This window comes from Meles meles, chromosome 4 (assembly GCF_922984935.1).
Source record: "Meles meles chromosome 4, mMelMel3.1 paternal haplotype, whole genome shotgun sequence".
Classification (NCBI taxonomy): Eukaryota; Metazoa; Chordata; class Mammalia; order Carnivora; family Mustelidae; genus Meles; species Meles meles.
The window spans coordinates 102742242-102759432 of NC_060069.1; the positions used below are offsets into that span (position 1 = coordinate 102742242).

The 17191-nt window shown below is 34.8% G+C and overlaps 1 protein-coding gene across 1 annotated transcript in view; it reads left to right on the plus strand.

Moving 5' to 3' along the window:
- The window catches only part of CFAP44 (cilia and flagella associated protein 44), a 147997-nt gene that overhangs the window by 76148 nt on the left and 54658 nt on the right, over positions 1 to 17191 (plus strand). Inside the window, exons 23-24 of the mRNA XM_046001509.1 lie at positions 9673 to 9869; positions 11669 to 11843. Of these exons, the coding sequence (XP_045857465.1) occupies positions 9673 to 9869; positions 11669 to 11843 (372 nt within the window). The remainder of the gene's footprint in view (positions 1 to 9672; positions 9870 to 11668; positions 11844 to 17191) is intronic.

Below are 17191 nucleotides of genomic sequence, written 5' to 3' on the forward strand. Positions count from 1 at the left end.
CTTCTTTTCAGAAATGTCTGTTCATGTCTTCTGCCCATTTCTTGATTGTTTTTTTTTTGTTGTTGTTTTTCAGGTTTTGAGTTTACTAAGTCTTTATAGATTTTGGATACTAGCTCTTTATCTGATATGTCATTTGCAAATATATTTTCCCATTCTGTCAGTTGTCTTTTGGTTTTGTCGACTGTGTGCTTTGCTGTGCAAAAGCTTTTGATCTTGATGAAGTTCCAATAGTTCATTTTTGTCCTTGCTTCTCTTGCCTTTGATGATGTTTCTAGGGAAGAAGTTGTTGCAGCTGAGGCCAAAGAGGTTGCTGCCTGTTTTCTCCTCAAGGATTTGATGGATTCCTATCTCACATTGTGGTCTTTCATACATTTGGAGTCTATTTTTGTGTATGGTGTAAGGAAATGGTCCAGTTTCATTCTTCTGCATGTGGCTGTCCAATTTTCCCAACACCATTTGTTGAAGACACTGTCTTTTTTCCATTGGACATGCTTTGTTGAAGATTAGTTAGCCGTAAGAGTTGAGGGTCAATTTCTGGGCTCTCTATTCTGTTCCATTGGTCTATGTGTCTGTTTTTGTGCCAGTACCATACTTTCTTGATGATGACAGCTTTGTAATAGAGCTTAAACTCTGGAATTATGATGCTGCCAATTTTGGTTTTCTTTTCCAACATTCCTCTGGCTATCCGGGGTCTTTTCTGGTTCCATATAAATTTTAGGATTATTTGCTCCATTTCTTGGAAAAATGTTGATGGTATTTTGATAGGGATTGCATTAAAAGTATAGATTGCTTTAGGTAGCATAGTCATTTTCACAATATTTGTTCTTCCAGTCCCTGAGCATGGAACGTTTTTCCATTTCTTTATGTCTTCTGCCATTTCTTTCATGAGTACATTATAGTTTTCTAAGTACAGATTCTTTGCCTCTTTGGTTAGGTTTATTCTTAGGTATCCTACGGTTCTGGGTGCAATTGTAAATGGGATCGACCCCTTAATTTCTCTTTCTTCTGTCTTACTGTTGGTGTGTAGAAATGCAACTGATTTCTTGCATTGATTTTATATCCTGACACTTGACGGAATTCTTGTATGAGTTCTAGCAGTTTTGTAGTGGAGTCTTCTGGGCTTTCCACATAAAGTATCATGTCAGCGGCAAAGAGTGAGACTTTGACTTCTTTGATGATTCAGAGGTCTTTTATTTCTTTTTGTTGTCTGATTGCTGAGGCTAGGATTTCTAGTACTATTGAATAGCAGTGGTGATAGTGGACAGCCCTGCTGTGTTCCTGACCTTAGAGGAAAAGCTCTCAGGTTTTCCTCATTGAGAATGATATTCACTGTGGGTTTTTCATAGATGGGTTTGATGATATTGAGATATGTGCCCTCTCCCTCTACACTGTGAAGAGTTTTGATCAAGAAAGGATGCAGTACTTTGTCAAATCTTTTTCAGCATCTATTGAGAGTATCATATGGTTCTCATTCTTTCTTTTATTAATGTATTGTATCACATTGATTGATTTGCCGATGTTGAACCAACCTTGGAGCCCAAGAATAAATCCCACTTGGTTGTGATGAATAATCCTTTTAATGTACTGTTGGATCCTATTGGCTAGTATTTTGGTGAGAATTTTTGCATCCGTGTTCATCAGGTATATTGGTCTCTCATTCTCTTTGATAAGTCTTTGATTTTGGGATCAAGGTAATGCTGACGTCATCAAATGAATTTGGAAGTTTTCCTTCCATTTCTATTTTTTGAAACAGTTTCAGGAGAATAGGTACTAATTCTTCTTTAAATGTTTGGTAGAATTCCCCTAGGAAGCCATCTGGCCCTGGGCTCTTGTTTGTTGGGAGATTTTTGATTACTGCTTCAATTTCCTTACTGGTTATGCATCTGTTCAGATTTTTTCCCCTTCCTGGTCCAGTTTTGGTAGTTTTTATATCTCTAGGAATGCATCCATTTCTTCCAGATTGTTAAATTTGCTGGTGTATAGCTGCTCACAATGTGTCCTTTATAATTGTTTGTATTTCTTTGGTGTTGGTTGTGATCTCTCCTCTTTCATTCATGATTTTATTAATTTGGGTCCTTTCTCTTTTATTTTGATAAGTCTGGCCAGGGGTTTATCAATCTTATTAATTCTTTCAAAGAACCAGTTTCTACTTTTCCTGATCTGTTCTACTGTTCTTTTGGTTTCTATTTCATTGGTTTCTGCCCTGATCTTTATGATTTCTCTTCTCCTGTGGGGTTTAGGCTTTCTTTGCTGTTCTTTCCCCAGCTCCTTTAGGTGTAGGATTAGGTTGTGTATCTGAGACCTTTCTTGTTTCTTGAGGTAGGCTTGTATTCCTATATACGTTCCTCTCAGGACTGCCTTTGCTGTGTCCCAAAGAACAGTTGTGTTTTCATTTTCATTTGTTTCCATGATTTTTTTTTCAATTCTTCTTTAATTTCCTGGTTGACCCATTCATTCTGTAGTAGGATGCTCTTTAACCTCCATGTATTTGAGTTCTTTCCAACTTTCCTCTTATGATTCAGTTCTAGCTTCAGAGCATTGTGGTCTGAAAATATGCAGGGAATGATCCCAATCTTTTGGTACCAGTTGAGACCTGATTTGTGACCCAGGATGTGATCAATTCTGGAGAATGTTCCATGTGCACCAGAGAAGTATGTGTATTCTGTTGTTTTTGGATGGAATGTTTTGAATATATCTGTGATGTCCATCTGGTCCAGTGTGTCCTTTAAAGCTTTTATTTTCTTGTTGATCTTTTGCTTGGATGATCTTTCCATTTCAGCGATGGTTCGGGGGGTGGTGTTAAAGTTTCCTACTATTATATTATTGTCAATGTGTTTCTTTGATTTTGTTATTAACTGGTTTATATAATTGGCTGCTTCTATATTAGGGGCAGAGATATTTAAAATTGTTAGATCTTCTTGTTGAACAGACCCTTTAAGTATGTCATAGTGTCCTTCCTCATCTCTTATTATAGTTTTTGGCTTAAAATCTAATTTGCCTAATATAAGGATTGCCACCCCAGCTTTCTTTTGATGTCCATTTGCATGGTAAATTGTTTCCACTTCTTCACTTTAAATCTGGAGGTGATTTTGGGTCTAAAATGAATTTCTTCATTCATTCATTTCTTCATTCAATTGACAGCATATCAATGGGTCTTGTATTTTTATCCATTCTGACACCGTGTCTTTTGATTTGGGCATTTAGCCTTACATTCACAGTAATTTTTGAAAGGTATGAATTTAGTGCCATTGTATTGTCTGTAAGGTGATTGTGACTTTATAGTCTCTCTGATCCTTTCTGGTCTGTTACTTTGAAGCTTTCTCTTTGCTTAGAGAACCCCTTTCAAAATTTCCTGTAGGGCTGGTTTGGTGTTTGCAAATTCTTTTAGTTTTTGTTTTTCTTGGAAGGTTTTTATTTCTCCTTCTATTGTCAATGACAGCCTAGCTGGGTATAGTATTCTTGGCTGCATATTTTTCTCATTTAGTGCTCTGAATATATTGTGCCAGTCCTTTCTGACCTTCCAGGTCTTTGTGGATAGGTCTCTTGGTAATCTAATATTTCTGCTGCTGTATATTATAGACCTCTTGTTCAGAGCTGCTTCCAGGATTTTCTCTTTGTCACTGAGACTTCTAAGTTTACTATTAGATGATGGGATGTTTACCTATTTCATTGATTTTGAGGGGATATCGCTGTGCCTCCTGGATTTTGTTCCCTTCCCCAAATTAGGGAAATTCTCTGCTATAATTTGCTCCAATATACCTTCTGCCCTTCTTTCTCTTTCATCTTCTCCTGGGATCCCAATTATTCTAATATTATTTCATCTTATGGTATCATTTATCTCTCAAATTCTCCCCTCATGGTCCAGTAGTTGTTTATCTCTCTTTTTCTCAGCTTCCTTATTCTCCATCGTTTGGTCTTCTATATCATAATTCTCTCTTTTGACTCATTTATCCTAGCAGTAAGAGCCTCCATTTCTGATCGCACGTCATTAATAGCTTTTTTGATTTCAACTTATTTAGATTTTAGTTCTTTTATTCTCCAGAGAGGGCTTTTATTTTTCCAGAAAGGGATTCTCTAGTATCTTCTATGATTTTTTCAAGCCCAGCTAACATCTTGGTAATCTTCATTCTGAACTCTGGTTCTGACGTCTTAGTAATGTCTGTATTGATTAAGTCCCTAGCTATTAGTACTGCCTCTTGTTCTTTTTTTTTTTTGAGGTAAGTTTTTCCACCTTGTTATTTTATCCAGATAAGAGTTAGATGAATGAGAGAACAAATTTCTAAAAGATAACAATGACCCCAGAAAAATAGACACTAACCAAATCAGAAAAGACCCCAAACCAGGGGGACAAGAAAGGAGAAAAGAAAAGAAAAGAAAAAAATATATATATATAAAATATTTCTACTTGTATATAAAATACATATATGAAAATATATAGTATATAGTACAATATAATGAATTATTATATATAAAATGTATATATTTATAAAATTATATATACCATAAATATATATACATACATATATATGTATATATATGATTAGAACAGAGGTACACACTTGATTTAGGTGTATTTTGGTGTGTTAGAAGAAACTGCCTCCCCAAATTTTAAAGAAAGAAGAACTTTTATACACACACACACACATACACACACACATATATATACACAAAAATAAGGGTAAACATGATGAAGGGATAGAATATCACTGTAAAGGTGAAAATTTAAAAAAGATTCTATAAAAGGAATTGATAAGGATTTGGTTGAAAAAAGACAAAAGGAAAAAAATAGAAAAAAGGAGAGAATCTGATCAGGCTGGAGAGTAGAACAAAGCCTTATGCTAGATTTAGGGTACATTTTGATCTGTTAGATGAAGTTGTATCCAAAAATTTTAAGGAAAGAAAAACTTATATGTATACAAAAAATAAGATTAAATACAATGAAGGGGTAGAATGTGATGATAACAATAAAAATTTTAAAAAAGATTTTTAAAAAGTTATAGATAAGATAAAATAGTTAAAGAAGGTTAAAATAGGAAAGGAAAAAATTTTAAAAACAGAATAAGGAAAAAATAAAATTTAAGAAGTTTAACTTTGAAAGACTAAAGAATCATGGAAAAAACCCATGAATTCTACAGGCTACATTCGCCTATCTCTGGAGTTCCATGGTTCTCATTGATTTGTGAACTTCTTCTTGGCTGGATGTTCTTGCTGATCTTCTGGGGGAGGGACCTGTTGCAGTGATAATGAAATGTCTTTGCCCCAGGCGGATTTATACCGCCCTTGCCAGGGGCCAGGCTAAATTATCTGCTCAGGTTCACTTTCAGGTGATTTTATTCCCTGAATGCTTCCCATATAGGTTTGGAGGACAGGAATGAAAATGGCAGCCTCACAATCTCCTCCCATAGGAGCTGAGAGTTTGGCCCTCCCTCTTCAGTGCACCCTCAGAGAAAAGCAGTCAATCCCTCCTGTCTCCCTGGTCTCTGGCTGCACTCCGTACTCACTGGCCTGTGACCAATCATTTCTATCTCTGGCATCCAGCTCTGTTCAGAGTCTCCAAACCCAGTAGATTCCTGCAGCACTCCCATGCTGCCCCTCCCGGAAGAAGAAAGTGAGTCTCTCTGGATCTGCCACTTGTTGGGTCTCTGCCATAAGAGTAGTGGCCTGACTGTGCCTTGGATCATGGTTTAAGATAACCCCAAGCTGAGAGCCCATTCCTCAGCTCCGTCTCTGTAGCTGTTCTCCCTGCTCTGATACCTGGGGCTCTGATGCACTCAGGCACCCCCCATCTTTCTGTGACCCTGAGGGACCTGAGACCACACTGTTCCCATGAGGGCTCCACCCCACTTAGCTTCTGGATCAATGTCCCTCAGTGGAACAGATTTCTCAAAGTTCTAATTTTGTGCTCTGCTGCTCTACAGCTTGCAGGGAGCCGGCCCCTCCCACTGCAGTCTATCTTCTCGTATATCATCTTGGATTCACTTCTCTGCAAGTCCTACCTTCCAGAAAGTGGTTGCTTTTCTGTTCCTAGAATTGCTGCTATTCTTTTCTTTGATCTCCTGTTGAGTTTGTAGGTGTTCGGAATGGTTTGATAACTATCTAGCTGAATTCCTGGGACCAAAATTTAAGTCTCCTACTCCTCTGCCATCTTGCCTCCCCTCTAGATAGGAATTTTTTGTAGATATATGACACATGTATTTGTGATACATGTATATATATAAAATACGTGTGTGTGTGTGTGTATATATGCATGTAAAATATCTTGCTCTCATCTGTGGCTTTGTTTTCATTCTCTTAATAGTGTCTTTTTTTGAGTAGAAGTTTTTTACTTTATTAAAGTTAATTTTACCAATATTTTTCTTTTATGGTTCATGCTTATATGTTGTAATTAAGGAATCTGTGCCTATTCCCAGTTCATGAAATAATTCTTCTGTGTTTTATTCAAAAGCTATTTTTTTTAAGATTTTATTTATTTGACAGAGAGTGAGAGAGCACAAGCAGAGGTCATTATCTGTATTGACTTTTTTGGGGTGGTGTAAGATGGAGATGTCATTTGTTTCTCAATGGATATTCAACTGACAGTATCATTTGTTGAAAAGACCATCCTTTCCTCGTTAGATTATAATGATAGTTTTGTCATAAATGAAGTAACTATATATTTACATATATACATATGTATGTGTATGTATATATGTATGTGTATATATATGATTGTATATACATAATATATGTACATTATATACATATATTTAAATACATATAAATATATATTTATATATAAATATTTTATATACATATAAATATACTATATATTTATATATATTCATTTATGAACTCTTCATACTATTCCATTGGCCTGTCTTTGTGCTAGTATAACACTGTTTTTAATTGTTCTTAACATCTGATATTGTAAATCCTCTTTGTTCTTCATCTTCAGTATTACATAGGTCCTTTGCAACTTGTCAATTTTCATCAAAATACCTACTAAGATTTTGACTGGAATTACACTGACTCTGTAGATCAACTTTGGTATAATAGATTTTAAAAATAAATATTGAGTATTTTAATCCATAAATGTGATAGATCTTAAAGAGAATCCACTTTTAATCTCTTCTAGTGGTTATAACTAAACAATGTATTTATATGAATTTATTAATCATTATTTATTGATTTCCTAGTGTCATAAGTAACGATTTTGTTCACTTTAATGTGCTCATGCTTTTCTCTATTTCCTGAACATATAAAATATATTATAATAACTGCTTTAATGCGCTTGTCTGCTAGTTACATTATCTGTGTTTTCTGGGTCTATTTCTGTTAGTTGAATTTTTTTTCTTTATTTTGGGTTATATTTTTCTGCTTCTTTGCCTTCCTGAAAAATTTTGATTGGATGTCACACATGAATTTCACATTGTGGGCGCTGGGTATTTTTTGTCACTTTTAAATATTCTTGAGTCTTATTTTGGGATTCAGTTAAGTTTCTTGGAAATAATTTTAGTTTTTGAGTCTTGTTTTTAATCTGTGCTAGGCAGATTAAGTCTAGGCAGCCTTTAGTCTAGAGCTTATTTTTCCTCACTGCTAAGATAAAATCCTTTTGAATACTGTATCCTATGTTCTATGTATCATGGGGCTTATGAGAACACAAGCTATTGCAACCTGTGTGAGGCCTGGGGATTATTCTGCCTGTTCTCCTTTGGTGATTCTTTCCCCAGCTTCAGGTGGACTCACCACATGCAAACAGTGATGAATAATCGTGTGAAGCCTGGAAGAGAGATTTTCAGAGATCTCTCCCTATACAGCAGTTTCCTCTCTGGTACTCTTCTCTGTGATTCATGGCACTTGTTACTTCATATTAATACCTGAATGTTTGAATCTTGGAATTATATCTAGATGACTGCCAAGAGATGAAAGTAGCTAAGAAGTTCTCAGGAAGAACCTTCAGCATAATATATCCTATGTTTGGCTTTAACAAATATTCATACTATATTTGTGAATGTGTATATATATATGGCAAATATGAATCTTAAACTGGTGAAGCTCATTGTCCCAGCCTGCCTTTTGCTTTCATTTGTTTGAGTCTATGGTTTCTGTACTATGCTGGAGCAGGTAGTTTTTGTTAAGATCAGGAGCCTCTGTTCCCAGGATCAAACATACATGCAGTCATTATCTTTGGGACCTTATATCACCCCAGAAGCTGTCAGAAGCAGGGAATATGTATCCACAACTCTAGGACTCAATTTGTGCATAACCCCTTTGTCAGGTGGAACCTCTTTCCCAATCTTCTTGCCTTTATGTACTTGCTTCCTTAATTCTCTGCTTTCCCGCCCTGTCCAGCATGTACTGTTCTCAGTTTTGTGTCTTCATTAAACATATGGAAGGAAATAAGTTGCCTCACTATCTAATTGGAATGGGGGAGAGAATAAAGTTGTACCACTGGGTAACACTGGATACTACCAGTGTTTTCATCTCCACCATCCTAGTAAACCAAATGAGATAACTCTTGCTTAAAGAATAATTTGCTTTTTTTCTGATTATTGGTGAAGTTAACCACTTCTTTTCATATGTTTGTAGTTCATTGATATTCTTCTGAGAATTATTCTTCTGAGTATTTCTTTTCATACATTTATAGCTCATTTATATTTAATCTTCTGATAAAGATTCCTTGTTCATTTTCCTTTGAGTTCTATTTTCCCCCTTAGTTTTATTTATTATTTCTGTAAGCATTTTTTAATTACACATATTGGAAATGCTTTCTTGTACTCTACCATTTGCCTTAAACTTTGCTCACATTTTTCTAACTATGCAAAAGTTTTAAATTTTGATGGGACCAAAACTACCCATATTTTCCTTCATGTTTTCTGTGTTTTATGGGAAGAGTAAAATTTAGAGTAAAACTCCAGCAGATAGGAAGATAAAAAGAATAAGTTTTATAGTGATGAGAAAGATACTATGCTATAAGAGAAAAGGGAAAATTAGAAATAACCATTTTAAAAGAAGAAATAGAGTTCAAAGGATTGGATTTAAAAAGTAAGAAAGGCAGATAAACTAGGAATAATTGCTATATACATAAGTAAGTTAAATTCTAAAATTAAAGAATGGGGAATAATTATGAACAAATGCCCCCCAAAATAACAACAATTAACCATTAATTGAAAAAGAACAAATTCCTGTGGGCTATAAAAGAAAAGTGAACTAACTAGTAATATGAATTCCTGAGTTTAATATTTTTTGTAGCGGCAAAAGGGTAACATATATGACACACACACACACACACACATACACACACATACACACACGAGATATCTCATATGACATAATAGATAGGTGGATTACTTTTTGTCATAATTTGATATGATCCACTTACCATTAAATTACAGTCTGCCTGAAAGTTTTTCATTTTTCTACACCTTAGCAAAACAATGGCATTATACTGATTAATAATAGTTTGTTAAATGTTTCCATTAGAAAGAAAATTCAACTTTCTCTTTAACTGAGTCCTATGCAATTTCTATCACATCATATTGGTTAATACATTGTCAAATTTTAGATCTAGCAAAATATAATATTTATAGCATAGTGCATTGTGGTCTTATTTTATTAATCATGCAGAATTATTAAAATAGTAAAATTGATTTAAATGGTGACTATTGCAAATACTTGTTATATTTTTTTCAGATTTCGTGAGTCATTGGAAAGTGATACTATTGTGGTTCATGCCATACGAAGTGATCACAAGATATCCTCCTATAGGCTTGTGAAGCCCTCTAAGTATTCCAAGTTCAAGCGAACAAGTCTGTCAGACAGAAGAACAAGCAAGTTGGAGAGGTTGGAAAAAGAAGGAGCTGGAAGGAAGGATAGCCAGAGAGATACAGGTAGCCTAAATAACAAGAAGGCTTTTGAATCCTTACTTATTAAGTTTTCAAAACTGAATTTGTCTTTTTGTAGGCAGAACCTTTGAACCCTTTTTGATGGCTTGAGCTTTATCTGTTGTCTCCCTTTCTTTATTCCTTTGGAATAATAATCAAGAGTGATAGGGGTGTGTGGTATGGCTGAGAATGGGAGGCCATGTTTCAGCAAATGTTCCACACCAGCTCTTCAATGCAGGTTGCTAAGGAAAACCCACCCTGGTTATGTGACTGAGAACTTTATTAGAGTTAGGGTTAGAGTACTTGATGCTGCTAATTTCTTACTTCCAACATCTACCTATTCTTAAATCTAGGCTTTCTCTAGTTGCTAGTTTCTAGGCAGTGTTTCTTTGCTGATTCTTGGACCCTACCCGAGGGTGTGGGGATAGAAGATAACATTTCAATCTATTTTCTAAGAGCATATACTTTAAACAGAATGATGAGCTGAGAATTCAGGTGTGAAAAGAGTACCTCTTAATTGCTGCAACCTGCTCTTGTAACTGCCCACAGGGTGATTGCAGATGATTAGGAGGAAGGCAAGAATTCTGGGAATGACTCAGAGAGCCCAATCAAAAATAAAGGACAGCACAGCTAGTGCCCATGATACAGTACTGACATTAATGCTTCTTTATCCTCTTCATTGAGAAAACTTTAATGGTTCCTTTCAGATAAATTCTGAAATCACTTTCCTGGTATTTAATCTTTCCACAATATATCCCTATTCTGTTTCCTATTAATGGTGCATTTTCATATTGTTCTGCTGGTATTTTTAGCCTATTACCTTGCTCACTGCTCCCTAATTACGCCTGATACTTTTATACCCAGGCTTCTACTGGAGTGACCAATTCATTCCTCTCCTCTCTGAATTCTACAAGTTCTTAGAGATTCCAGATTGAATTATACTTTTCTTATAAAATAACCCAAGCCACATTAAACTCCTGCTTTTCCATATTCCCATATATTTGAGATATGAAAGTTGAAATTATGAGTTATAATTATATGACCATCCCATATTTATTTAACTTTTTTCCAAAGTATATATCTAAAGTATATCTCTCTTGTAGCTTGAACATAAAGTAAAAAATTGCCTCAGTAGATGTGTAATTCTTTTTTTTTTTTAAGATTTTATTTATGTATTTGACAGAGAGAGATCACAAGTAGGCAGAGAGGCAGGCAGAGAGAGTGAGAGGGAAACAGGCTCCCTGCCGAGCAGAGAGCCCGATGTGGGACTCGATCCCAGGACCCTGAGATCATGACCTGAGCCGAAGGCAGCGGCTTAAACCACTGAGCCACCCAGGCGCCCGGATGTGTAATTCTTAAATTATAGGTTTGATTGTGTGTTTCTGACCAACTTTTCAAATGGCCACAGACCACTGCAGTCAGTACATGCCACCTCAAATTATATATGTCAAATAGGACCTGCTTGTTTTTCCCTTCTCCCACCATATCACAAGTATTCCCACCCAACTTCTCAGTTTGTCTGTCAGTGGCCCCTCATTATTTATCTTGTTTTCTAATTATTTGATATGTCTCGTCTTGCCAACTTTCCAATAAGGTCCTTTAGAGCAAATACTGTGGCTTAGATTTCTTTATTTTGTTATTCTAAAATACTTATTATGGGGTTAATTCATGGTAGTTGTTAAACAAATTGTGATTTATAGATTCATTATATTCTGCTTTTTAGAGTATGGCAGGTTTAAAAAAATTTGAGAATTCATTTTGATGTTTCAAGAAGATTGGAAAAAAAATGTTGACTCTCTGTACAGGTGGGAACATTAGTGTGCCAGAAGAATCAATTATAGAGAAAGGGAAGAAATTTCGGCCTAAAACCCTGAGTGAAATTATGGTGGAAAATCAAATTGAGAAAACAAGGAAACTTATATTAAAAGCTGAAAGGGCCCAACTTAAGATTCAGCAACGAAAAAAAGAATGGGAGGAACTGTGAGTGTATTTTTGTTTCCTTCCTTCCTCCTTCCTTCCTTCCTTCATTCCTTTCCCTTTCCTTCTCTCTTCCTTTCCCTTTCCTTTCCTTTCCCTTCCCTTTCTTTTTCTTTCTTTATCTAAACTTTCTCATTTTAATATGAGTTTCAAAGTATCTTTGAAACTGAAACAGAGATGGAGTATTGAAGACAGATCAGCTGGATCTTTTAAAGTAGTGATACCTTGGTGGAACTTCTATGATACTTAGGGTTTTGGGCCCAGGAATTCCATTTTGTGAATAGACTCAGTGATTTTTAAGGGTAAGAAATTCATATCTATTCTAACATCAGGTTATTTTTCCTAATGTTCTATTATCTTACAGGGTTAGCTTTCACCTTTAGGTCTCTCATCATTTAAAGTTGACTTTTAAAAACTCTGGTATGAGGTACTTTTATTTAAAAGCACATTTTTTTTGTTTGTTTTATTTGCCACCTACATATGCTTGGTGAAATGTCTCTTCATGTCTTTTTCCTGTGTTCAAATAAGATTGTTTGTTATTTTGCTATTAAGTTCTGAGAGTTCTTTATATGTTTTAGATACTAATTCTTTGTTGGTTATGTGGTTTTCAAATATTTTCTCCCAGGCTGTAGCTTGTCTTTTCATTCCCTTAATAGGGTCTTTTGCAGAATGAAAGGTTTTAATTTTGTTAAACCCAATTCATCAATTTTTCCTTCTATCAATCTTATTTTTGCTGTCAAGTCTAAGAACCTCTGCCTAGCCCTATTCCCCAATGATTTTCTCCTATTTTTTTTCTAAAAGTTTTACAGTTTTACTTTTTACATTTAAGTCTATTTATCCATTTGGTGTTAAATTTTGTATAAGGTGTGAGATTTAGGGTGTTTGTTTTTTTTTTTTTTTTTTTTTTCTGTTTTGCCTGTGGATTTTCAATTGCTCCAGCACATTTGTTGAAAAGGCTCTCTCTCCTTTTTTGCGATTGGCTTTGCAATTTTCACCTTTGTCAAAAATCATCTGGGTATATTTTTTTTTGTGTCTATTCTAAGTTCATGTTCTGTTCCATTGATCTCTGTGTCTGTTCCTTTGCTGAAGACACACTGCCTTGATTACCATAGCTGTGTAATAGATCTTGAAATTGCTTCTTATACTGTATTTTTTTATCCCCAAATTGTTTAACCATCCCAGTTACCTTGCCTTTCTATCTAAGTTTTAGAATACTTTTGTCTGTATTTATGAATAAAATCTTGACATATTTATTATGTTGAGCCTCTAATCTGTGGACATGGTGTGATTCTCCATTTATTTAGATCTTCTTTGATTTCTTTCATCAGTGTTTTGTTCTTTGTGTAAAAGTCCTACACATATTTTGTTCGAACTAGACATAAATATTTCACTTTTTTGGCAATGTAAATGATATTGGGCTTTTAATTTGGTACCTTAAGTGTTCATGTTCATTATTAGTATAGAAATACAATTGATTTCTTTGTATGTTTATCTGGTATCCTGGGCCTTGCTGAACTGTTATATTCTGAGTTTTTTGGTAGGTTCCTTAGAATTTTCTGTGTAGACAATCTTGTCATCTGCAAATAGGGATGGTTTAATTTTTTGTCCTATTTGTTTGCCTTTTATTTCTCTTATTTTCTTGTCAGGCTGGCTAGTATTTCCAGTATAATGTTGAAATACAATGGGACATCTACAACTTGCTCCTGATCTTAAATGGAAAGAATTCAGTATTCAAATGATATATTGGTTTTCATTCTTTTACTTTAACCTGCCTGTATTATTGTTTGAAGTTGGTCTTTTATTACTAACTTCATAGTAGGGTTATGTTTTTTAATCCACTCTCTTAATCTCAGTTCTTCAGTTCTTAGATTTAGACCATTTACACTTATGTAATTTACACATGGATTTATTTATATATTTACACAAGTAATTATTGATATTTCAGGCTTATATCTGCTATTTTTTATTTTGTTTTCTGTTCTCCATATTTAGTATAGTTTCAGAGGTATAATTTATTGATTCATCAGTTGTATATAAGACCCAGTTCACATTACATCATGTGCTCTCCTTAAGGTTTTTCCCCCAATTATCCCTTGTCTCCACCAACCTTCCCTCTAGCAACCCTCATTTAGTTTCCAGGAATTCAGCATCTCTTATGGTTTTCTTCCTTCTCAATTTCCATCTTACTTTATTTTTCCTTCCCTTTCACTATATTCATCTGTTTTGTTTCTTAAATTCCACATATGAGTGAAATCATATATGGTATTTGTCTTTCTCTGATTTATTTTGCTTGGTATAATACCCTCTAGTTCCATCCAGCATTGTTGCAAAATATGGAAAGAGCCCAGATGTCAATCAACAGACGAATGGATAAAGATGATGTGGTATATATAAAAAATGGAATATTACTTGGCCATCAAAGAGAATGTTCTCTGTCGGGTTTTTTTTTGTTTGTTTGTTTGTTTTGTTTTTATTTTATTTTTTCATAATTTCCTGTGGTTTACTTAAATATTTTAGAGTTCCAATATGATTATAATGATTTTGAGAGTATCACTTTGTACAGCATTTTTTAAGCATTTTCCCTAAATATTATTACATTATGTATACACAACCTACACAGTCTACTGGTGTTGACATTTTATCAGCTTGAATGAAATGTAAAAAACTTACCTGCTCTCAAGTCCCTTTACACGCCCCACTCCCTCTTGGTTCCATTGTTTATAGTATAATTGTATTAATATTTTCTCTAGACATGTTTTAGAACTACATCAGACAGTATTGTAGTTTTTTTAATCATCAAAATGTAACTTAGACAATAGAAGTAAAACATATTTGCCAATATTTTTACTATTAAAGTTTTAATCTCTTCCTTCTTAATGTTCCAAAGTTCCTTCTTCTATCTTCATTTCTGCTTAGAAAACTTCCTTCAGCCATTCTTTTAGGGTTGGTATGCTGGTGACAAATTCTTAGCTTTCCTTCATCTAAAAATGACTTGATCTCTCCTTCATTCTGGAAGGTATTCTTACTAGACATAAAATTCTGCGCCAACATTTCTCTTTTTCAACATGTGAAAAGTATTGTGCTTCTTTCTACTGGATTCCATGGTTTCTTATGATCAATCTTCTGCTGTTCAAATTGCTTCCCTCCCCTATATATAAGGTTTATTTTTGTCTTGCTGCTTTCAAGATTTTTTTTTTGTCCTTAGTTTTCAGAAGTTTGACTATAATGTATCTTGGTACATCTTTGAATTTATCCTTTTTGGGATTCATAAAACTTTATGAGTCTGTATGCCTGTATCTCTTGCCAAAATTTGGGAAGTTTTCAGCTATTATTTCTTATAGCTTTTTTGAAGCCCTGTCTTCTTTTTCCTTTCCTTTTGGATTCCAATGACACAAATGTGAGATCTCTGAGGCTCTGTGTGGGATTTAAAAAAAAAAAAAAATATATATATATATATATATATATATTGTTTGTAGTGTCTTTTTTTGTTATTCAGATTGGATAATTTCTATTGTTCTATCTTCAAATTAATTTTTCTTTTCTCTGTCTCCTCCATTCTGGTGTTGAGCCCATCCATTAAGTGTTATTTTGGTTACTGTACTTTATAGCTCTAAAATTTCCATTTGGTTCTTCTTTGTATCTTCCATTTCTTTCTGAACTCTATTTTTACATTTGTTTCAAGCACCTTTCTAATTGTTTGTTGAAGCACTCTATAATGGCTGCTTTAAAATTGTCAGATTATTCTAACATCTCTATCATCTTGGGTTTGGAAACTGGTAATCATTCTTTTCTTATTCAGGTTGAGGTCATCCTGATTCTTGGTATGACAAATGATTTTTTATTGAAATCTGGACATTTGATGTATTATGAGTCTCTGAATCTTATATATATATATATTCAGTTTTAGCTGGCTTTCTCTGACTTGAGCAGGATAAAGGGGAATGCCATCTCATGGGTATAGAAATCCAGGTCACCCATTTTTTCATAGTTGACACCTGAAGAAGGAAGGGGCACTTGCTTGTCAGCAGTTGGAAGTTCTAGATCCCTACTAGGACGGTCTCTAATAACTTTGCTCTCTTCTACTGATATTGTGGAGGATGGTTAAAAAGTCTTCACTCTCCACTAGGCTTCCTCAGACACCACCCCAGCAAGGAGTGGTGGATTGCCTTGTTACTACTGGCCAAGGGTGGAAGTCCAGGTTCCCTATGGTGTCTCCATTCCAACTGTGGTAGGAAGGCTTGTTATCACACCCTGGAGATGAGGTCATGGTCACCAGGACTCACCTCCTTTAACACCATCCCTATAAGGGTTGTGTCACCTTGTTAAAGTCTGCTGGTGGTAAAAGTATAGACTCCCCACTTGACCTTTGCTGGCTGGGTGAGGTTGGGTCATGTGTGTGCACTTGGTGTGGCTAGAATAGAACATTTATTATCTTAAAAGTTTTCTGTCTTACTAGGATCAAGAATAGAAAGAGCAAGATTTAGTTGGGCTTTTATTGTCTAAACCCTTTGGTGTTTCTAGTGGCCATTTTCTTTAGCTCCACACGTGAGATATATGAGGCAATAAGAAAGTCTAGAGATTTTGCTGTCATATACTTCCTTGGGTCCCAAGGTTCTTTGTGGTCTGTGGTCTTCTTTTTACATTTCAGAATCTTCTCATGTTTTATATATAATGTTTAGGGGTTTTATTTGCATTTGTCAGGGAAGATAGGAATATATAAGTCTATTCCCTCTTCTTAGAAGTGGGAACTCTTTCCACTGATTTTATTATATTTAACTTTAACATGGTGATCTTTTAAAAAAATATATTTTATTTATTTATTTGAGAGAGAGAGAGAGAGAGTGTGTGTGTGTGTGTGTGTGCACAAGCAAGGAAAATGGGAGAAAGAAGCAGGCTCCTTGCTGTGTGTGCAGCTTGATCCCAGGATCCTGGGATCATGCCTTGAGCTGAAGGCAGACACAACCAGCTGAGCCACCCAGACACCCTTTATTCCAGTGATCTTGCTAAGCTCACTTACTAGATCAAATAGCACTTTTTTTCTTTTTTATGAATATGGTCATGTTTCATGTGAGAAAGAAGATTCTTCCTTTGCAATCTCTGTCTTTTATTTCTTGACTCATTGTACTGTCTAGGATATGTACTACAATGTTCAATAAAAATGGTGAGAGTGAACATCCATATCTTATTGCTAATCTGAGGAGAAACATTCAGTCTTTCATTATCAAATGTGACATAAGACCTTTAGAAGCACTTTATTGGGTTGATGAAATTCCCTTTAGTTCTCAGTTTATTAAAAAAAATTAATATTTTTTGATGAAGGATAGGTACTGAATTTTATCAAATGATTTTTT